At 41.0% G+C, this 24816-nt stretch overlaps 1 protein-coding gene across 1 annotated transcript; it reads right to left on the bottom strand.

Annotated features, from left to right (window-relative positions):
• Window positions 1-1271: 1271 nt before the first annotated feature.
• tnfaip8l3 (tumor necrosis factor, alpha-induced protein 8-like 3) lies at window positions 1272-21399 on the bottom strand. Its single transcript, XM_034220936.1, has 2 exons — window positions 21066-21399; window positions 1272-2502 (listed from the first exon to the last, which is right to left on the bottom strand). The coding sequence occupies exons 1-2, from the start codon at window positions 21109-21111 to the stop codon at window positions 1940-1942; spliced, it is 609 nt and encodes a 202-aa protein (XP_034076827.1). The 5' UTR covers window positions 21112-21399; the 3' UTR covers window positions 1272-1939.
• Between the last annotated feature and the right edge of the window lie 3417 nt (window positions 21400-24816).

Below are 24816 nucleotides of genomic sequence, written 5' to 3'. Positions count from 1 at the left end.
ATATATTTTTTCATCTTTATATTCCACAGACTTTACTCATAACAGGTAATTCTCCTGAGTACTACTCATCCTGAGGATCATAGTGTTAGCATTAGGGGTAATTTCCTCCTACTTGTCTTATGGGATGTTTTAAAATGGTCTTTGAGACTGTTACAAACTCGGGGCATATAAATATAAAGGTTTATACCTGGCAGTTTGGTTTCAGAGAAAACGTAACATTTGTTGCCGAATGTGTAATGTGTTCAGAGCTTGACCCACACTATGGACAAAAATGAGCATATCTTGGTTCATGCTGCTTCTGTCTTTTTCTTTATTACCAACATTAAAGCAAGTTTGAAAATGTAGTAAAGGGTGTGAACGAATTAGAGCTAAAGGACACATTAACATTTAGGTAAATACTTGTTTTTGCCAAGAAGAACATTGATACCTGTTTCTGAACCTATTGTATATCTAAAACTACATAATGTGATTGGCTAATAACTAATACATTATTTACCTGTTTGTTAATGTGTATTTGTGGTACCAAACCACAGTGTTCATTTTCCCTAAAGGATTACATTAACATCAGGAGTGTGTGTGCTGTCTTCTTTTCCTGTTCTCCAATCAGAATGTAATCTACTTACCAATAGAGGTAAATATATCTTTCTTTTAATGGTCATAACATGAACTATGACCTTACAGTTCACTTGATAGATGTTGGTCTAACGAAAGTGAGTGCAAATAAAGGCTAAATGGGTGGGTGGTCTTTCTGTGTTTCTACAAAAAGAGAGAGTCATAAAACTAGACGTCTTCTCCATTGTCTGCCAAAATAATTCAGCTGAAGTCACACCAAGCCACCAGTAATGTGTTTTCCTGCACTGGAGAGCAGAGTAGACCAGAGGGCATCAGATGAATCAGAAATGACAAATCAATGATTTCCTGCCCAAGACAAATGTAGCGTTGGCAAATGTATGCCTGGCGTGTGTGTGGGCCAAATGGATGGGAAAGTGGTAGCTTAATGCACCATTTGTTGCTTATTTTCCAGATCGGATCCACCCATGCAATTTCTGTAAAACATAATCATAATCAGCAAAACGTGTAGTTAACTTCATTGTAGTGATACTGATGCATTTTTCTGAGAACAACTTCAGCATGGTTTTCTTTCACATGTTTTCTAACAAATGATCCCAACGAAGAAAAGTATCCTCATGACTGCCGACAAACAAACCTATTGGTCCAATTAAAATGTTCCCCAGTTCAGTGGAGGTATTGTTGTCAGAAGAACTGCAAAATATTGTTCACAAGAAATCTTTAATAAAAGACAAGTGTTACACCCTTGAAGAGAAGATTGACACGGTCACATTACACACACGTCAAACACAGTGTTCAAGCGAATCACACACACACACACGGACACATGGACACACGCATGCACACACACATACACATCCACGCACACACACACACACACACACACACACACACACACACACACACACACACACACACACACACACACACACACACACACACACACACACACACACACACACACACACACACACACACACACACACACACACACACACACTGCAACTACTACTGATTATCTTCCTTATCCAACTATACCTAATGTATGTTTTTTGGCCATTGGTACAGTACACTTGCACATAAAGGGAATGCTCTAATGCATACAACATGACACAGGCTGTCCCAGTGTGTAGCAATGTTCCACTGAGAGGGAAGACAGTCAATACAATTCCCTCATGGAACCAGAGCAGCAGGATGTTATAGCTCGCTTCATGGAAATGGATGAAGAAGAGACAGGAAGACGAGAGCAAAGAAGGGAAGAGGAAGTGTGCGGTCATGGGTGAAAGGCAAAAGAAGGAGGCAGGAGACACCGGAAAGAGAAGGAGGCAGGAGAAGAAAGAGCGAGAGGTGAAAGAGGTTGTGTGTGAGGTTAAAGCGTTCCTTCGTCGAGCAGTTTGTTGATGCCGTTGCAGATCTTCCTCAGGGAGAGTCTGTACTCCTCTCTTTCCCCGTACAGCTTGGCAAGGTACTCCCCGTGGGCAAAATGGTTGAAAACGTGATCGATGCGTGCATGTGAGCGAGCCGTCAGGTGCTGCTCCACCAAGGTGTGTAGCAGGTCCCTGCACTCCAACAAAAGCTCTGACAGAATATTCCTGTCAAAGGTGTACTCCACCTCGTAGAACGACACCGCCGTCATGGCCGCCTGGTTCATCTTCTTCTTGAAGCGATCCACTGTGTCCAGCTCGTCGGGGCTGAACTGGTGGTTGCGGTACAAGATGCCGATCTTCAGGGCGATTTTGATGACGTCCTTGATTATCTTGTGGGCCTCCTTCTTGCTCTTGGTGAACTCCCGGCTGGTCTTGTAGAGCTCGTCCAAGATCTCGCTGCTGGTGTCATCTGTCAGCATGTTGGCCACCACCATGGTCGCCATCTTGCTCAGGATCTTCTTCTGGGCCTGCAGGGCCAGGGAGCGAGAGTTGAAGCTCTCCGGTCCTGAGGGGAGAGAAAAGAGACAGGAGGGTTGGGAAAAGTATTACAGGTCAGAAATCTTCACTCTAACATTACCTACTTAAAGGAACAAGGGACAAAAAAGTAAATAATAATGATCCTGCTGAGGTAGATACTTAGAAGCAATATCAATAAACTGCTTTGGCCACTTGGGGGCAGAAGAACTATCCGGAAACACAACAGGGACCTTATATTACCTCAAGTTGACATGGAAAGCTTGTTAACAGACAGTTGCCTATACATAGATCATGCAAATATTAAACAACACTAGCTTTGTTTGAAATCTTGTCCTGTTACACTGAGGAACAACCTTTGTGTCTGAGAGCTAATAGTGAAGTGCCTGCATTCTCTCCAATACATCATGGGTCAACACAACTGCTAGCAAAAGTTAGTCAGATTGTATTGAAGTGTAAGAAACAAACTGTAGATGTTGTCTATTGCAATCCAAAGCAGTTTTGGCTTTACTGAAAGTACATTTGTAATTCTGGTTCTTTTCAATTGACATTAAGTGAAATGACCCACAATGTGCTGGGTTTTTTAAAGATATTAAAAGGATAAACTCAGGTATTTCGTATAAATACAGCAGACTGAACATTAGAGGAAACATAGAGCACAGTTCACCTTGATACATGTTATTATTACAGTATTTAACCACTGCCCTCAATTCTAAGTGTGTTTACATGTAGCAGCTGACTTCCTTCTGGACAAACAGGCTTTTGCATCTGTGTTGACCCATTGTCATACAAATATGGGTTCTTCCTTTCTCATGCTTTTACTGTGATGTATTTGTCCTTACATAAAGAACACTGTGTGCTGAAAAACCTAATGTACTGATTTCTTTGTTATTCAGAGGACGAGTTTTTCCTGGCTTGGTTACTAAACAAGTCGTACAACAAATAATTGGTAGCAGTATTTAAAGTGATCTCAGTAAAAAGAAAGGCACAGCACTGGTGCAAACTGCTCTTGGGTGATGAGTTTTTTTGGCATGAACAAAGGCTCATCCTCCTTCTGTTGTAAATCCAAACATGAATGTACAGAAACAGATTCTGACTTTTGTTATTTTAAAGATGATGAACTCCACGTTTTTAAAAGTTACAGAAATAACTTAATAGTGAACACAGTCTGAACAAGTGAGAGCTGAAGAGTAGATGAAACGTGGTGCAGCCACATTCAACACAGGGCGGCGTCCTTCCTGTGGTTTGGTTGGCTGACTATGGGAAGAATGATTATCTGCTCTGGATAACAGCTGCACACCGATAAGCACTTTCCTGTCTCGCTTCAGACAATCACAGTTTTATGCAGCGTCCCACTGAAGTCGCAATATATCATAGAGGGGAACATCAAAGACTACTTGTGTCATTATAGAACGATCCAGCAGCTTAACATGTGTCTTTGTAAATGTGAGGAGTGGGAGGACGGAAGGGGATTTATTTAGGAGCCACCCAGCTAAAAATTACACACCAGATAACTCCTTTTGCGATTAAAGTCCAGGAAAGAGGCCTCAGTTTTTCCTGCCGTTCCCTGGGCAAATAGTCAGCCTCTTCCTCCTCCACATCACATGTATAGAGACAGACAAGGCCAGTACGCTCAGCAGATGAGCCCAAGTTCAAAGACAGCTGCTCAGTTGTCAGTATCATTTTGATAAAAACAGACAGCTATATGACCATGCAGAATTCACTCCATCACCATAGCATCATCTGCTTGTGTGTCTATAAAATAGAAGGTTTAAGGCTGCACTACAATTGGGACAAATCCAATCCATGGCATTTCATGTGAATACACAGAAGTGACATTTCATGTTTCAGTCTGAAGCCAAATGACATTTCATGCACATATAATTAACCCACTCTGACATTTTCAACTTATATTACAAAGTGCTTTGTCTACAGTCATTTCCCAATGCATAACATCTGATGTACTGCTAATTTGTGCAGCTTCATGAGTGGGATGATACCTGTATTTGTGAAAAATTATAATTGCTCAGTCAGCAGATTTCAAAGCCTTCATTATGTGTAAAACAAACAAACTGAAAGTGAATAGACTCCTGTTTGTGCCATAGGTCTTGCTTTTCCTGATTTGTATTACATTTTTTAATGTCCACTTTGTGGGGCCATAATACAGTTAAATCCTGAAACTGGCACATAAACACGTAAAAACACGTAAAACGTTTTTTAAAAGCAACATATGAACTTACAATTGTCAAATCTTTCACTTCGGAAAAAAGTACATGTGATTTTCTGACGACCTGGCCTAGAAAGTCAGATATTCTCTGCTGGGAGAAAAATCTGTCCCTAAGCTTCTACATGCTTCACTTTCTTAACTAGCTAGTTAAGAAAGATAAAGTTGGGTCTGTTCTTCCCTTAAAGCTGCCTGATGGAAACAAGGTTGACGAGAGTTGTGAGACTGAACCAAAATGAATGAGTGGAGTCCCTCAAAGCCAAAAAAGATGCAAAAGTCTTTGGTGAATTACTGAATGAATCAACAAACACATGTAACATTCATTACAGGACAGTTGATGAGTTCCTGTTGTTTATTATTTGTTGTGCAGGAGGATGTAATATACTGTGACCAGACATAAACTTACAGCACTAAGAATAGTCTTTAATAAATCTATATAAATCCTCGACTGTCCAGGTAACATCAGACTTGGAGATAATAACGTGTTGCTCATCTTCACAGCCTGCTCTTCAGGAACTGTTAAAAATACCAAATATAAATAAAAAAGCCTGAGGTGTAAAATGTACCACAGGCGCCATAATAGCAATATGGTAGCTTCCATGATATTTGAATATCAGCAGCACGACATATAACTTTGGTTATCATTGGACGGATCTGTGGCTCTGATCAACAGGCTCTCTTTGTCACTGTTATTTCCTGTTTCTCTGAAGCAGCTCTTTGTTCCAGCGAGCGTCTGATATTCAGAAAACCAACTGGATAGATTACTGAAACCCTGGCACTCTGAAAAAGGTGACAGCTTGCTCCATAAAGCCGGCCTTGTCAGACCCTTGGTCTAGCAGACTATTTGGATTCTGATCTGTCGTTTTCTATTAGACTTCCCTTCCATGCAATGATATCTGTCATGGTCAATTCAAAGATCAGTTGCATTTCATGGTAAAGAGTGTTGCATGAAATGGAGTGATTGGATCTTTTAATTGTTTTACTGTGCAGCGCTAAAAGTAGACTAATTATAATCCTGCCACCCCCACCACACAGCCTGGAGCCTGTTTTGGAGGACCAGCAGGTGGCTATCAACACACTTGCCTTGACCCCTGTCTCAAATCTGTTTGCATATTTCAGAGAGGGGAAGAATGTAAGCCAAAAATGAAGGAGTCTGAGGGGAAAAACTGTTTGGAGAATGGACACAAGTCTGCTTGAGGTGTGAGTCAGAGTGCTGGGCAAGGAGGTGGCTGATTCAGAGTCTGGAGGGAGATTTGAGCAGATACAGTAAGTGAGCGTAGATAATTGAAAAAAGAATGCACAGGGTGACACTGAGAAGTCACATTCACATACAGCCTGCCACCCAGCGGCTGAGATGAGTGACAAGCATGAGCCGGAGTGTCAGAAGAGTTAAAGCTGTCAGCATAGAGATGGTAAGAGAAACAGACTATCCTGCTCTCTCTACTGCTCTCTCACTTTCTCCCCTGCCAGCTCACTAGTTTCTCACTTGTTGGAAGTTTTCATAAAATAAAGTGAGAATTCTACATTGTGGGAATAAGTTCCTGAAAAACAAACCAGGAGCAGAGTTTTCTGCTGTCGTAGCAGCCTATCAAAGGGGTTGCGTGTTTTGGGGGTTGGTGAAGTTTACTTTTACCATCAGGATTAGTAAGGTGCTTGCTGCTCTCTAACCAGACAGTCTCTCTTTGTCCCGACTGATGTTTTTAGAGCGCTGAGTCAACAGTTTCTGCTGCGCTGCATCAGAACATACATACAGTGTAGAAAATGGAGACCTGCCAAACCTGCCCTGCTGAAGGTGGTACCCTGCAAAAAGTGTCCATCTGGCCAGATGTTTTCCCCATATCAGTCAGAAACACTTACATGAATAAAGAGGACATTAACAGCCAATGACTCTTTAGTACAGCTGTCATGAAAACAAGAAAATCCCACTTTAAAGGTCTCCTATAATGCTATTTTTAGGCATATATTGGGTCTCAGATATATACAAATATATAAAAATGATGTGTTTTGCTCAAAATACCAAACAGATAATGCATTTGAGATATCCCTAATATCCCTCTATTCCAGCCCTGTTAGAGAAACGCAGATTTTGGGTCCTTAGCTTGAAAAAGCTAATGCCTGCTCAGAATTACCCGGCAGCTACAGTTAAATTCTGCCGTGATTAAACGCCATCCTGTTCTAAACCACATCAAGGATTATTTCTGAAACAGTATGGAGCTCAAATGCTTTTTCTCTTGCGGGTTTACCACAAGGTGAGTTCCTTTTTTTATTTCCTACTTTTTTACATATACTCTCTCCAGTACAGTTTAGCTCTGAGAGTTAGCGATGCTTGCTAATGTAAACAAAGACCATATTACGTCCAAAAAAGTCGAGCATTGTTTCTGATAGCAACGTTTCTGATAGTGCCGTGGGTCCACATTTCCGATATGACATAATTTACAACGCAAATCTGGATCAGCTGCGTTGTACCCCCGTTTTTAGAGATTTGGGTACAGAGGAAAAGAGAGAGGGTTTTGTTTTCTGACACTTTGTGAGTCTCCTGACACACCGGGGACACATATTCATGTAAAAAAGACATCAAAAAGTGCATTTTGCATGATAGGTCCCCTTTAAGTAATTATTATTGAACATTTTGAAAAATATGCTTGTTAGTGTTTTGGCATAGAGGTGTAGTGTATTCACACAGTCACAGAAAAAGACTTTGGTGCTCCGTCATTATCATGTATGCAGTGCATTGAACCGTGACTGAGCTGCACTGACCTTTGTGGCCGCAGCCAGCCGCTGCTTTGACCTATGCTTGTACTAAAAGGTCATTTGTGTTGTCAGATTTCCAAAACTGTACAAACACAAACTGGCATCATATACAGATTGAAATGACATTCAGTTTTGTGATATAAACATGGCAACAAAGCTAGTTTTGTTGAAATAATGTGAAGAATCACATGGAGCAACTCACAGTGCAAGAGGCTTTTGTTCTACTCTGTGAATACACCTTTAGGTGAGAGGATTGATAGAAATGTTTTAACAGTGGTGTTAAGTAAATACTCAAGTACTTTGCTTAAGTTCAATGTTGGGTTACTTTTCTTGAGTATTACAATTGTTTGCTACTTTGTACTCCACTACAATTCAAAGGTACATCGTGTGCTTTTACTCCACTACATTTATTTAATACACTTGAGTTACTTATTTGTATTAATAATGTGAAATATAATCAACACTTAAATCAGACTTTAGTTACACCTGGAGTAACATTCCCAATTTACCCTGCAGTATACACAGTTATTCAAACTAGCTGCACCTTTACCAGCTTTGATAACACTTTAATGCATCAATAATTATAATCAAAACATACAGTATCGTATACATTATTCTGAAATTGGCCAATCTGCATACTAAATACTTTTGGTACTTTAATTAGAATCTGATGCCAATATTTTTCTCCTTTTACTTGAGTAACATTTTGAATATAGGTACTTTACTTGTAACAGAGTATTCCTACACTCTGGTACTTTTTCCACCTCTGCCCATTCGGTTAGTTAGTGGTAGTGATGACTATGTGGTATTAATATTAAACTAAAATTACCCTAAAATAAAAGTTGACTGTAATTGTCTTTTTTTCTTACAGTTTTTGAAAATTATTCTCCACCCTGAGCTGCAAGTCATTAACTTCACCAGTTTCTAATAACATCATTTCTGTAAACCATTCAGAGCTGCTGCAGGGCTCAACATCCTGACAGTATCATGTATCACACACACACACACACACACACACACACACACACACACACACACACACACACACACACACACACACACACACACACACACACACACCACACACACACACACACACACACACACACACACACACACACAACACACACACACACACACACACACACACACACACACACACACACTGAACGAGGAAACACAATGCTCGGTCAGTGCTCCTGGGGTTGCTAATGACAACATGCTCATGTTTAGTATTAGAAAAAACAGGCCAGACTCTCTGCCCAGGTGCATGGGATGTTTTATTTGTTTTTGCCAGATGCAAATGCATGTTCATCACACATGCTCGAATGAACTCACCTAACAGACACAGGTGTTCATTCAGAATCATCCTGTTAGGGTTGGATATTAGCACAGGATCAACATGTGACATTTGATAAGAACAGAGAAAACAAAACATCTATTTATTATACCCTCGACTGCTTGGCACCTGATTCTCCTTCCTGTAAACATTATTAGTTCAAACAGCCAAACATTAAAGGTTGCTGACAGCCAACCAGCTTCAGTGATGCAGGGAGGTTATGGAGTGTTATGTTGAGTGACAAACAAAAAAAGCAACTGAACTCACTTGTTGCCATCGTCACAATTAACCGCTGTACACTAACTGTCCATGTGCAACCTATTATTTTAATGTGTTTATAACGGAATAGCCAATAGAACCCTCTCTGAATCGTGCCAGGCTATTCTTTGCACTCTGTAAATGCAGAAACAGCAATAATTTCCAGACATTTTCCTTTCCAGATATTTTATTTTATTAAGGAAAAACAGTAAAGTTATAACCCCTGTGTGCCTCCTATGTAAAAACGTCTGCAGTAGTAGCATACATTTAATAAGAAAAACACCTATAGTCGTCCAACTTGTGTACAATGTGCTCATTCTGTGGCAAAATGTCCAGGAAAGCCTTCAGTAATAAAGTGTCATCCATCAGCACTGCCATTTCACAGAGTAACACAGCTTAAACAATGAATCAATGGGAAGAAAATGTCAGGGGCAAGAGAAGTAAAAGATGTAAGCATGGGTGACAGCTTGACTTCTTCTCTTTTAGCCTTGGCCTTTTTCTTTGCTTTTGCTTCCAATGAAGAGTTGCTGCAGACTCTCTCTGGCTGCATTTACAAGACTTGAGGAAAACAATGGAGCAGGTCATTCAGCAGCAGTAAAGAGGTTTTTAATAGCCTGCAGGGTCAGTGTCAAGAGAGCCTGGGAGGGCAGTGGAGGGGAGAGAGGAGGAGAGAGGAGGAGAGGCATGGTGTGTGATGCCAGCTGGTACCAGAGCTCCACTAGCTGTGGTGTAGGCTTTGTGTTTGTTAGATCACTTCCACACACACACACACACACACACACACACACACACACACACACACACACACACACACACACACACACACACACACACACACACACACACACACACACACACACACACACACACACACACACACACACACACACACACACACACACACACACACACACACACACACACACACACACACACAGGCAGACTATTAGATAGAGTGTGTGGAGATCATCACGATTCATTGCGTTCTGACACAAGGAAAGAGCTGCAAAAGTATCCTGGCGCTGAAGCCATTGGAGACTTTTTTGTCTTTTCATGTGTCTCCTCCACTTACTGGTGTATTTTTGACTCCCACTGCTCTATTTGGAAGATGACTCAAACCACCATCCCACCCCTTGCTCACTCTCTGTCTGTTGTAATGCGTGTGCGTTTTGTTTCTGAGAGTGACTTAATAAAAAAGATTGAGAAAGATTTAACTGAGGGAAAGAAAGTATGGTATAATTTAGTGGAGTGCATTGACTTGTATTATTCATGACATGGTCAATCTGACTCGGAGCCAGTTTCCAGAGTGCTTAAAGAGGTCATTCACCGTGCAATTAACAGCTGCTTAGGATGTACAGAGGCATTCCCACCTTTAAGGTTAATAAATAACTCCATTGTAATGCCTTAATGACTCTCTTTTGTGTGAAGTACAGTTACAGAGTTTAAAGTTCAGTCCCTTTTTGTAGATGTGGATCATTTAGAGTGTCTGTAAGAGGAATGCACGGCTAACTCATGCTTTACTGGAAGAAAGTATAATAGCAGGAAATACAGATTTATCCTCCGCACAAATCCCCAAGGCTTGTAAAAGGCAAACTATGTGTAAAACATTATATGCATACATGTGATTTTGGTGTGTTGATGTTTGTTGCATATGTTTCATGTCTCTGCTTGAAGTTTTTATTTGTCCCAGAAGGGAAATGTGGACGAGATGAGACACAAGAGAAGCTGCATCGCCATAAAAAAAACATATGATATAAACATGAAGATAAAGCTAATAAATACTTGTCAAGGGAGAATTTTAAAGTGCAAAAACAAGTAAGGGGGTTAGGGAACAGAAACAAATGATTGTTAATATAGATCTGTTGATGAAGTGTTTCATTAATTTGCTGAATTAGATTACCGCCAAATATGCTGCATTGATTTCTTTTGGAAGCCTCACCACCAGAGCAGGAAATCAACACAACATTAAACTTGACTTGATTAACCAGTTAGGGGGATATTTTTGACCAAAATGATCTCATTGCATAATATATTACATATTGCATTTTTTTAATTATCATATGACTTTTTAGCTGAGCTGAGTTTATTAAAGATATGTTGGAGGTTATAAACACTTACATATTTGTACAGTTTGTCCACTATAAAAGCACTAAGAAGTTTGTGTTAAAATGTTAAAACCACTTTAGATTTGTATGATGTTTTGTATAATGCATTATTGGTCAGGTTTTATTCATAATATTTAGTTATACGCATGATAATTGTTGATGCTGATGTTAAATGAATGTACAGAAGACATTCAACAAAGCATGTTGCAATAGCTGCATTTGTGTCTTCACTGAACTATGATTTGTGCTTTACTTATTAAACAGAGCTGTTAAAAGGAAGGCTATATTAAGATAAAACACTTTAGGATGTTTTCTGTATTTGTCGGAATACATGGAAATGAGCAGCCAAACAAGGTTTGACTCATCATTACTGGCAAATGCATAATGGATGCAAATTACATAAACAAACCGGTTAGGAGTCAATTAAAGAAACTAAATTAATGTGAGCTGCATTTATGTCTCTGTAATGAAGAGGTCTGATACACAGTAAGAGACAGTGTTTGAACCTACAAGTGTGTTTATCCTGGGACCGGTCTAAGTGTCTCTATTGTGACTAACGGTCCAGGGAAAAGCACTTCAGAGCCGCTCTGAGTCAGGGATACAGATCGCTGCATGCAGAGTCTTTATTTAATGCTCCATCCCACATCTCTTTGTTTGCCTGTCTCTTACTCTTAATGGCCATGTCCCTGTAGAGCTGAACCAGTGAGGAGAGGCGAAAAATAAGGCAGTGGCAGGAGATGTCTGATTGATTTATGTGTCGCTGGCTTGATCGCCTGTCACAGGGATCTGGAGGGGGGAAGGGGTGAGAGAGAGGGATCAGCGTTTTGACCTTTAACTTAAGCTCTGGCCTTGGCTCTCTTCAAAGTCACTGCTTGTTATGAAGACCAAACAAGAGGCTGGCCCCCAGAGGAAGAGAAGTGGTATCCTCGACATCCTGTCAGGACTGCAGGGCCCTGTGAGATTCCCGCCCTTTGACCTCTCCTCTGCTGTAAAGCTAATGTCTTCACCAGCTATGGTTTACTGACATCTTCATTATGTAGCCAGTGAAGAGCCAGGCCACAGTTAGCTGGTGAGCCGGGCATGGGAACTGGCTGCAGGCTGTGTCCCCTCTCTGCTTCCCCCCTCTGGGAGCTTCTCTGGGAAACCACTCTGCCACGATCATAGCTTTCAGGTGGGCGTTGGTTGAAGGAACATTTCTACTTGAATAAATAAATGTGTACTGTTTGTCCCTACAACACAAGGATGAAACTATAGCCAGGTTTATTATTTGCAGATCACAGAAACTTTCTTGGCCCACAGGAAGTGACGCTTTTTCAATTTGTATTAGTGACAGCAGCAGTTTGGAAAGACAATAAAGAGACCAGGCAGCTTATAGAGACAAAAGCATTAATTGCAGTCAAACTTAACTGCGGAAATGTAAGACAGCCAAAAACATAGTGTATCATTAAGATAACCACGTCAAAAAAAATGTGATTCATAGAACAGACTATTTATAGAAAGCTACGTCCAAATGTGTGGGCGTGTTTTGTGTGAACCATAATGACAGACTATGAGACTGAGGCCTAATAAAAAACAGAGGATGTTGAAATATTGGTGCTTTCCACACTTTATCTGGACTATAACCTAGACAGAAAGTTCCCTCGACTTTTTCCATCCGACATGAACAAACTAAGCTTTTTTCGGAGAAAGGAAAATGGCGAAAATAAGTGAGGGGGGGGGGGGGGGGCAGAGCTGGCGATATGTACATTTTCATTTCACACCATTCAGTCAAACTAATAGAGCAAACAGAGAAGGTGAGAGGAAGGAAGATATGTGTGCTTGGACATAAAATAAATATACAATCACAGCCTCTCTGAAAGAGCCTGCAGATGTGTCACTTCATTTAAAACAAGCGTGGAGGAGTGATAGAAAGAAGGATGGAGGAGGTGGGGGTGTTGAAGAAAGAGAGGTGAAATAATCTGTCCATAGCTACTGTCAAAGTCCCTTTATGTCAGACACAGACCCACACAACATCAAAAACATCTCCTCACCCTCATTCCCTTTCACATATTCTGCAGCTGTATGAAGAACCGGATGTAGCGTGAGCGTTTGTCTTACATTCATGAAGCTCTTGTCTCTTTTTAATGATCTCTTCCTCTCTCTGTTTCATTTATTAAAAGATCTACACTGAGCTGAGGGTGAGTGGCAAGGAAGTAAGTGTTTTCCGGCCCTGGGTGAGCTGCTCCTCTCATAGACCTCAGCCAAGTCTCAGCATGCCATGGCATCGTTTACAAAAGAGACACACACATGCACGCACACCCACACTTACACACACACGCACAATCATCTGGGCCTTGCCAGCTTTCCCCATAACTTTGGCCTCCCGGTTTGTTTACTAGCTCCCCCACTATTAGGGGTGGGCGGATCGATCCCAAAATATCGATACTTCCGATATTACGTTACGTTTCAGAATATCAATACTAGAGCCAATAGGATCGATACTTTTATACTTTTTTCCCCCTCTCTACTCGTCAATTTCATCAAAAACTATGTGCAGAGTGCAGACGAACACAAGTATATGCGCTCTTTTCTTCTCTCTCCACTGCTGTCCTCCTCTCCTCGAGGCTCACGCACGCGCAGCGCGCTCCCTGCCTGAACGCCGATTATCAAGCTGACTGACAGCAGCCGGCAGGGCAGGACAGCAGCAGCCAGCGACTCGCGACACACACACGCTCATGATGGCTGAGAGAAAGAGGAGCGTTGTATGGAGCTATTTCACAACTGTCAATGAAAACTTAGCGAACTGTGATGTGTTTCATGTTTGCACTTTAAATTTGCAAAAGTAAAACGTGTATTTGTCTATAAAAGCTGTCCTGTCTTTAATCATGAAAATGAATTCAGATTTAGCATGACAAAAACCATGTAGGTGTCGGTATCGGCGATACTGGCCCTGAAATACTTGGTATCGGATCGAATCCAGATTTTGTAGTATCGCCCACCCCTACCCACTATAACTGAGTTTAGTACAAGTGAGGAACTGGGAAGCTTTAAATCACTGGAGGCCCACTCCGTTATTGCCCAGTTAGGCCCCGCCCCCTGCCATAGCTACTATCACTACCCCCGGTGTCCATTGCTCATAGGTTTACTGATGACAAAGATATGTTATCAGTTTGTAACTACAGGTCAAGATCACATTGACATTTCGTATAACATTATAAATATTAAAATATTTCAATTAAGTAAAAGTAGCAATACAAATATAAAAGTATTGCAACATTATGTACTACTAAGTATCAACGATAAAGTAGGCTATACTCATTCGGCAGATGAATGGCCCCTGTCAATGTAATGCTATTGTATTAAACACTATCTGATTATTGTTAACAATATAAGATTGCTATTAATGTTGTATATATGTTGTACTAATAGTAAATAGTGACTAAAGCTGTCGGCTGTGGAAAGCACAACATTTCTCTGTTTATTGTAGGAGAGTAGAAATATAGGCTAAACACTCAACTAAAGCAGGCTACATCGCACCAGTATTACAATTAAGTACTTCAGTAAATGTTACTTTCCACCACTGGTAATCACAGAAAAAAACAAAAAAATACAGCGTGAGTATTTCAAAAAGTTTGATGAATATATCTAGAAGCATTGTAAGCTTTTAAAAAACATTATATAATTGCTGTCGTTTATTTAATAATAAATAATTTTGTTTCTGTAGCCATACCAGCCAAAGAATGAGCTCCAGCTGCGGCTCGTTCAGGCTTGGCTGCAATTATAATACTACTTATTAGGGGTGGGGGGGGGGGGGGGGGGGGGGGGCTGCATGGTGTTTACTGCAATCATACATGCACACTAAGACTCAGTTACTTACTTACTTACATATCCACTTTGTTAAAAGAACACTTTTTAATATTAGCTTCAGGAGTTTGCTTTTCATAGCATTTATAACTGTAGGTCCCATAAGTAAGGCAAATACTGCATCTAAATGGCAAGTATGGCAAGTTTAAAGGGGACCTATCATGCAAAATGCACTTTTGTAAGTCTTTTATACATGAATATGTGTCCCCGGTGTGTCAGGGAACTCACCAAGTGTCAGAAAACACAACCCTCTCTCTTTTCCTCCATACCCAAATCTCTAAAAACGGGGCTGCAACGGATCTGATACAGACTGATACAGATTTGAAATATCTCTGACGTCAGAAACGGGGAGCTCCGCCTATATGGCCAACTCTCCACCTATCAGGGGAATGAGAGGTTGCCGTGGCATGGTAACAGCATGGTAACAGCATGGTAACATGACGCTCGTGCCTCGCCCCCCTCCTTTGCAGGGGGGCGTGGTCAGCTGCAGCTCATTTGCCACAGAATCAGCCCTTGCAAAAACAGGGCTGGAATAGAGCAAATAGAGCGAAATGAGGCATGGCTAAAATGCATGATCTGTTTGGTATTTTGAAAAAAAAACTTCACAGACATGTTTTATATAGGTATGGCCCTACAATATATTATTCAAATATAGCATGATAGGTCCACTTTAAATTCTAAATTATGGGGTGTTAAGAGTTATATTCATCAGTACAGCAGTAAGTAAAACAGCTTTTCAAAAAGACAGATTACATTAACCCTCATTGAGAAATGTACATGAAGTTATAAATGTTACATGATCTAAGGTTAGCCAGGAGAGGGGCGGAGTTTTCCAGCTGTCTATGCTGCCTCGATTAAAAGCCTGCAGTGATCAAATTGGATATACTCTGAGCTTTGGCCTTCAAAGTCCTCACAGTGCCTGACACACTTTAGTGTGAAGCCAAAGTGCTGCTGCTCTCTTAGCTCCCAACCCACCACTAACTAATGACCAGGAAATAACTGTGGTTCACACACACACACACACACACACACACACACACACACACACACACACACACACACACACACACACACACACACACACACACACACACACACACACACACACACACACACACACACACACACACACACACACACACACACACACACACACACACACACACACACACACACACACACACACACTTTGTGGAATTGTTTCTGACTTTATGTGACTGCATTCCTCTTTGCAGATTAACCCTCTCCACTACCATCCAAACCAGATCCTTCTGCAAGTTAATTCAAGTGTTTTATAAGCCTATAGATAACAGAGTGTGGCATTTTAGTTCCTCTCTGTTTCCATTATTGCCCATTAGATCTCCAAACCCACAAATATAATTGGCACATTTGTTTCTTCTTTCTGCTGGCTTTAAAGTTATAAATGTAGGCTCAGAGCACCTTGATGTGACAATCTGTTTCTTTCTTGTTGAGATATACTATGATAAACATGGTTATTCTTCTTTTTGCTACCATTATCTTATATTTTTGCCATAATAAGCACTTAGTTCTGTTGTGCCAGAATTAAGTGTGAAAAGCTTTGTGAGTAATCGCTTCCCACTCCACTTTGTTTTCCCTTGCCTTGATCTGTTAATAGACGAGGAGAAGACTCATTTATGATACAATAATATGCGTAGTGAGTTTACATTATGAGATGATAAGACAAATCCTAACTGCAGTGTACACAAATTAAGCATAAAGTCTAAGTTTGAATCACAAACTGTACCTAAAAAATCTCCATCAACGATTCTGAATTATAAGTCATGCCCCTCACACCAGGCGCCACCACTGGCTGTTTGCTTTGCCTCGACCGGCCCTCCAGTGAGACCACAGCCTTCTCCTCCTCCTCAGTGCGTGCCTATGAGGCTCTGTCAAAAGGCCGCTGCGGTTGATTTCATGTTTCAGTAATGGCGTAGGGAAATAATAATTTCTCCAAATGTCCTATAAACACTATGAAATGCCACGGTATTATTGTACCAACGCATGTGTATGTGCATTAAAGGGAAAATGCACTCACATGCCGCTCAGGGGACATGGGAGTTTTTGGGTTTGCCTTTCACTGCAGCTAGAGGAAAGAGAAAAAAAGAACTTTCTCCTTAGTCGTCTTTTCCACTTATGGCTTCACTCCTGTTTTTTTTCTCAGTTCAAGTTACAATTTTCCAGAACCAGCTCCTGGTGTCTCGACGGTGTGTGTGTGTGTGTGTGTGTGTGTGTGTGTGTGTGTGTGTGTGTGTGTGTGTGTGTGTGTGTGTGTGTGTGTGTGTGTGTGTGTGTGTGTGTGTGTGTGTGTGTGTGTGTGTGTGTGTGTGTGTGTGTGTGTGTGTGTGTGTGTGTAGAGAGGGCTGGGGTGCAGTAAGCACTCTCCATCTGTGGGCCAGATTAAAGGCAGGGAGAGGAAAAAACAGGGATGCATGAGCAGGAAGAGTGCAGGCATTTTTCAGACCATGTGTATGTGTCTGGTAGAGTGTGTGTGTGTGTGTGTGTGTGTGTGTGTGTGTGTGTGTGTGTGTGTGTGTGTGTGTTTGTGTGTGTGTGTTAAAAGTCTATGCAGGGCTGGCCCACTCTGCCTGTCTCTCATGTGTAAAGCATGTGGCCTGCCAACATGGCAATCATGAGGCAAAAGCTCTCCCCTGATTCCTGTGTGCTCCTGGCTCATTCCAATGCAGCAGTCAGTGATCTTAGAAGTGTGTGTGAAGTGTTTGTGGAAGTGTGGATTAGTAGCAATTAACACTCTATTCTAGTGGATGTGAGTGTTTGAATGCTGAAGATCACCTGGCTGTAGATCAAACATCTGCAGCTTTCTTTGTTTATGATATAACCACAAAACTGCCCATATGCCCGTATGCACAGTTATCACAACAGCAAAACAGCTTCTCTTTTCATAATAGAAATTAACACAAACGGGTGAAACTAGCTCTGGGGACGGCAGATTGGGTTATGATGTTATAGTGAGTCACATCCCCAAATAGAATCAGACAAAAGAGGAATGTTTGCAGGTTAAACACAATGTCAGACTAATAAAACAACTAAAACATAATTCAAACCAGAATGCAGAAGTGTTGTTTAAATGTCTCTGTTATGGGGCCATTGTATGATATTGAAAACATTATTCCAGCAGAACAGGTGTGTTGACGTTTCACTGAAACTAAGGTGTGGTCACATCCACTAGTCTCTACCACAGGAAGGAAGTCCGAGTATGCATCGGTGTGTGAGTGTTGGTATGGTCAGTGGCATACTCAATGCATGACTGGAGGATTATGGGAAAGTCTTTGTGTGTGTGTGTGTGTGTGTGTGTGTGTGTGTGTGTGTGTTTGTTTATTTTCTGTAAGGTCTAGAGGGTATTTATTTATACAGTAAGCGCAGTTATGAGATGACTCGCTGAATCATTTGCCCTACAGCTCACAGTAAGAAGTAATAACGCTTTCAGCAGCAAGGATTGCATTTTAAGGCATAAAACAAGGAAAATAACTTTAGTTCGTAAACTGCATTTCCTATTAAACAATCTATACCCAAGAGGAACCAGAGAACAAAATAAATGTTTCTCCAACAGAACCTGTTCAACCAGAACCACTATGTAATTACTTTTTTCATCCAAACTGTTTGAAGTGAAAAACTTTCTTTCTTTCTATATGAATAGAGATATAATATAACAATATATAGGCCTTTTATATATATATATCATCACCTAGCAACAACATTACTCGTGACTTGAGACCCTCAAATGGCAACCATTATGTGTTTACTGTTTACTTGACTTCCCAAGTTGAACCTCACAAGTTTCACTTAGAGGCAGCATAACCTCAGGCTGAGTGGTCCGAGGTCAGGCATGCTCTCTGGGGCATTATGGGAAAAGATGTAGAACTGACGAAAAATCCAGTAGGGAGAGTTGGTCCAACCACAAGTATTATTCGGCATCAAACCGAACATCACTAATTGCAAATAAGGCTGTGTCTGAAGAACGATTTAGAGGAACATTTAACTATAAGATGTCCGTCTCACTCACTTACAACTGCCACAAACAGCTCAAGGGCAGAGGACAAGGCCTTCTGAGACTAAATACCTCAATATTTACACTGCTTAAAGGTGGGGTAGGTAATTTTGGAGAAACCAGCTCGAGTGCGCTAGAATTTGAAAATACACAACCGGAGAAAATCTGCCACTTCCTTACAGAGCCCCTTCTCCAACACACACGAACGCACACATGACCAATGAGGGCACGAGATACGTTTGTGCACAGATGGAAGACTGACAGGCAGGTAGGCCATCCAGTTACTTTAGCCGGGCCGGCTCAGATGATTGGTCGTGCAGTACAGTACTATGGCTTCCACAGATGACGTTTTGTCAAAGCACTTCAGATATTCATTGTTATCGGAATGTTAAGAGCCTTCCATGGAATATAACAAAAAGTGTATCTCGAGCCGGTTTCTCAAACTTACCTACCCCACCTTTAAGTTTTGTGCCAGAAAACATGTTAAAGGCGTCAATCAATCACACATCCCTCATCCACATAAACAGGAATAAGGGTCATGTTTGTGTACAGCAACACTTTAAAAAATGTTTTCATAATACAGGTTTTGATGTGACATTTTACCTTATAAAGTGAGCCATACCAGTTATTTTGTTTCCACCACAGCAGACTGAGGAGTAGAAGCTAAAGCACAGCCACAAAGCACAATGCATTTTAAGTATGAGTCAGGCTCTCGCTTCCTCTCCACTGGGAAAAAAATAAAATAAATTGCTCTCACCTCAACCGTTTTTATTTAACATTGTGTGATATTATTTCAATGTTTAAGTAGTACAATCATCACAAGGCTATGGCACTTGACATTGCTTGAATCTTTACCAGATCTGTATACAAATGTAAAATGTTTCCATGATTTACTTCTGGCTCAGCGGGGAACGTTGAACATCAGTGAAATGGATAAAGCCTCTGTCACATATGAGAGTCTTGATTGATGTTTTAACCTTGAACGGTGTGCGTAAAATCAGCAGGTGATGCAGATATGTCATCACCGACTGAGGATGTGTACACAGTTTCTGACATTCATATTATCATATGAAATTAATACTGCATCTCTTTTTGCAAAAAGACTGATGGACAGACAGACAATGAGCCAGATGGACAGACATATGGTCAGAGATCAACAGAGCATCGATAACATACAAAGCTCTACGCCGTCAAATAAAGATGTAATCAGCCAAACTAGCAACCCTATCAATTTATACGTCCATTATTTGACACCTATATCTGCTAATAATAGCCAGGGACAGGTTGCATGTGTCAAATTAAAGAGGAGCCCAGAGCTCTCTACTTGAGCATATATTTACAGAAAATAAATAATAAAGTAGAAATGAAAAGGTATTAAACTGTGCTGTGTAATAAAAAGAGACACATTGCTCAACCTAGACTTCATTGTCATCTCCCTGGATTAAATTCACCATATCATCTTTAGATCACTGACTCGTCCACTTGCTTGTAATTCTGGGAAAAATCCAATGAGTAACTTCTAGGATTAATAAATATTTGCTTTGCTAAACTGTGAATCTAAACATGTTAACTCTCCCCTGAGCGTGAGAATGTGAGAGGCACCACAGAGGAGAAGAGGCTGTGCTCTCTGTAGCTGATGTGTTGACGAACACCCGGCTGCACGTGTCGGAGCTCGCCTGCTCCTGGTGGAGACTGAGCCGGCTTTCATACGCACTCTCAGCGAGGCTCTGCCAGTCACCAGCCCCACAGTGTGTGTGCATCACAGCTCACAGCAGCTTGACTCTGACACATCTCAGCAATGGATAAAGTGACTCTTAAAAGTGTATGAATTTGTGGGGGGCATTTAAGAAGTATTCAGATGTGCAAAACAGTGATCATGATACAGCCACAGTGAAAATGTATGTAGAGGCTCCAGTACCTGATAAATATACTGAAAAATAGACAGAAAATAACTCACTGACCCCTTGGATATCTACTGTAGAAGCACAGTGACCACAACATGTCAGGTCACTGATGTTATAGTTACAGAAATGTTCTTAAAGCTTACCTGGAGACAGGTCTCCATCACTCTGCTCTCCGGAGTCTGAATCCATCTTCCCCTGCAGGACACAGCTCTCTGAATCCACTTTCTTCTTGTTCCCCTTCCTCTCAAGGGAGTCTTCTGATCGTTTCACCCAGAGAACAACTACAAATGCAATTCTTTGGTTTCTTCTTCTTCTCCTGGTGAGCCTAACTTCCCCTCCCAGCCTGGATCTGTGCAGCTGTGAGAGGAATGCTACTGGGCTGATCTGCTAAGCTCTTTTTTTTGTTGCTCTCCCCTTGTGCTCTCCTCTCTTCTCCTGACTACCTCAGTTTCTCTCTTTCCTTCCCTCTCTCATCGACTTTCCTGTGCCTGATACTCCCTCCCCTCTCTCACTCTTGGTCCGCCCCCCTCTCGGTTTCTCCCTCCCTTGTCCCTGCCACTTGGTCCCTCCTCCTCTCATTCGGTTGTGTCACACTCAGCCTCTTCACGCTTTCTCCTCTCAAAGTCTTTCTCTACCTCTTTCTGTATGCTGTGAGTGCCGTCTCTCCCTCCCTCTCTCTGTCTCTGAGTGCTGCCTGTGTTTTTGCAGAGCAGTGGGAGAGACTCATTCATGGCAACTTGAAATTCATCTCCAGCAGTAAAAATCCCATGACCCCTTGTTACTGACTGTTATAAAATCAGTCCCTTACTATCGGGGGAGGTCACATGAAGTCAGACCAGGTTACTGTTTGACTTTCTTCAGTATTCATTGAATGGACCTGACCTGTTTTCTGACCACATCTTAATGTTATCGAAAGTAGTTCTTGACTAGTTGTTGTATTATGATCATACACTTTTAGATCAACTTCATTAATTGATGGGCTAAATATATTTAGATTGCATTTATTCCTTGTATTTCTGAATGAATGTGTTTGTTTGTACTTGTTGCAGAGATGTTGATTGTTTGTGATGGATGTTCAAGATGTAAAAGAATGCTTCAGCATGCAGTATTTCATATTCGGTCGACAAACAGCAGCCTTTGATTTTCAGATCACTTACTGTAGCTTATGAATGCCAGCGCTGTGTGTCCTTCAGTGCCCCAATAAAGATAGTTATCAGAGCACTTGCTGCTTTAAATTCCATTGCCAACAAATATGTTACTTGTTGAGTTTTATGGAACTGTCTCCAGGCATGAAGAAAGAATGGAAGACAATGATCAGAGCCAAGTCTAGAAACTAAAAACCTTACGTAAAACTTACCATAATACATACAAATTATTATCTGACTCTGCTGTTCCCCTAAGCTCTAAACAGCATGTTATGTCTTTCAGCATGTTGTTTTAGTTTTACAGCCTGTAACATTACGGACTGATTCACTCTCATCAGTTTGTTTTCTGACAGCAGGCCACTGTTTTGAAAGAAAAAGCTCTGTTAAATCCGATTTATACAAACTGCATGTACCAAACTAACACAGTTAGCGACAAGCTGGTACCATAGTGTAGCATTTAGCAGCTAAAGAGCCACATAATTCCCTCAGGACCTGGTGGAGACCAAAACAGAAAAAACATTTTAGAAAAAATTTGACATAGATTTATAGGATGACCAGAAACTGAACTCCTAATAAAGAAAAACAAACATAAAAAACAGCACAGGCAGTGTCTCCAGGTATTTCCAGCACAGCTGCATTTGTTTTTCAGCAGTCAATGCCAGGTGTTGGCATCAGAAACAGATAATCTTTTGACTCACAATTGTACACGTTCAATAACCACGCATAAAGAGAGAGTTTATTGTAAAAGAAGACAGTTTCGCCACCCACAAAAACGTAATACAAATTGTGGCATTCTGGGAAATACCATTTGGAAGCTGAAATAAATATATAAAATGTTTGTTTTAACCACCTCACATTACCTTTAGTGTGGCGGCAGGTGGGCGTGCGGTTGGTGGTCCAACAACAGTTGCAGGCGACACCATCTCCCAGGTGTGGAGCCGAGTGTTGCTCAGCGTGAACACTGGGCACCAGATGGCATAAGCTGGCCTGCCCAATGCCCAAGGCTCACTCTTCTTTGACACTGTGCGCATGTGTCATCTGTCTGCAGTGTTGCAGAGACATGTCGGTCACAACAAGCTGAGCTTCATGACCTAGCCATAAAGCTGTATATTTCAAGCAACAGAGTGGCATTCAAATGAATCTACAGCATATTGGTTTGCTTGAAAAGTCCTTTTTTTAATCAGAAATGACCTGGTATGAAATAAAACATAGAATGTTATTCTTGGGGGCAGTTCAATACCTCTGGCCTTTGCAAATGAGTGCTTGAGTTTTGGCTGACGCTTAGTGATTCACTTTCTGACATGATCACCATCATCAGCATCTCCACAAAAGTGCCCTTCATGATGTAAGGCCATTACTGTAGTTTGTAAGTTATTTTACTTGTATAACTGCAAGCCACTGTGAACTCTACTTTGCCACTGCGTGATAGTATAAACCAACCACACGTCACTAATAGGAGACAATGACTGCGGAATAAGTCATATCCAGTAGCACAACTAAAAATATTCTGTTACAAGCTGAAGTCCTGCACTCAAAATCTTACTTAAAGAACATAAATATAATAAGCAAAAGTAAGTACATTTTGTGAAATTGCTCATTTGTGTGTTACAAAATTATCTGTTTGAATACATTTGTATACTACAGTATATACACTACTGATTGGTTTATTCCATCATCCATTATCTATCTATATATAAATCTGCACAGGTCATCCGTCTGTTACAGGGCTGACGCATACAGTATACAGACGTCCATTCAAACATACAATCACACCTGCAGGCGATTCTCACCAGATTATCAGCACCATTTTTTACGTAACAATAACATATATTATTATTATTGTTAAAATGTGGTGGAGTAAATGTATAATATTTACCATAGCGGAGTAAGCAAATGTGTTTTGTACTATAAGGGTTGACCCAATTAAAACTAACTAAATATATTTGTAGAGCCAGGGAGAGTTTGCAATGTAATGCTATGAATTGGAATTTTAATGATATTAACAGAACATTTTTCACAACTGCATTTCTACTTTTGGTGCCAATAATACCGTGTGGGCTGAGCACATAATGAATAACAAAAAATCCAAAGGAGACACAAACTGCAGCTGACAGATAAATGGATGGACAGAGATAGAAGAGAAAGAACAGCATCGATGTAAAGCTTGGCAGCTGTACCAAACTCTGCAGCCCCAAACCGAAACCTCCAGGCTACCATATGTTGACAGCGGTCAGAGAAGAAGGACTAAAAGAAGAAGAAGAGCTTCCTGTAATGACGAGTGTCAGCACTCTCTGATGTTCAATGAGAAACAAATGAGCTGACTTTGCAAAGCAGCCCGCTTGAAAAGGCCATGAAGTGAGAGCCTCCCAGTCTGGATTATTCAGACGCACCAGCACTATGAGAGACATTCTGTTTCCATTATAATGATTTGATTGTTTGATAATCACCAGCGCTGAAATATGCAGTTAATCACAGGTTCTGAGAAACATTGAAATAAGGAAATGTCTGAAAGCATCTTGAAAATAACAGTCTTATTTCCAACTGTAGGAGGTATAATTCACATTTGCACAATGTACTGACAATGTCAAGAAATGAGTACGTTTCCAGCTCACCCTTTCTGGTAGATGTTTCCATGGCAACCAAGGCACTCTTTTAATGAAGTTGTAATCCACCAGCGGACAGAAACAGAGACAATATGGCCAGTGGCATTTGAGAATTTTAGCACACCATATTGTGTGTGTGTGTGTGT

Source organism: Gymnodraco acuticeps, unplaced genomic scaffold (assembly GCF_902827175.1).
Source record: "Gymnodraco acuticeps unplaced genomic scaffold, fGymAcu1.1, whole genome shotgun sequence".
Lineage (NCBI taxonomy): Eukaryota > Metazoa > Chordata > Actinopteri > Perciformes > Bathydraconidae > Gymnodraco > Gymnodraco acuticeps.
This window is presented reverse-complemented; position numbering and strand designations above follow the sequence as displayed.

Bases quoted from the DNA above. Each gene is read 5' to 3' on its own strand.
- tnfaip8l3 (XM_034220936.1), bottom strand. From the start codon at position 21,111: ATGGATTCAGACTCCGGAGAGCAGAGTGATGGAGACCTGTCTCCAG. The intron at 2,503-21,065 runs GTAAGCTTTAAG...CTCTCCCCTCAG, and splicing joins TGATGGAGACCTGTCTCCAG to GACCGGAGAGCTTCAACTCT.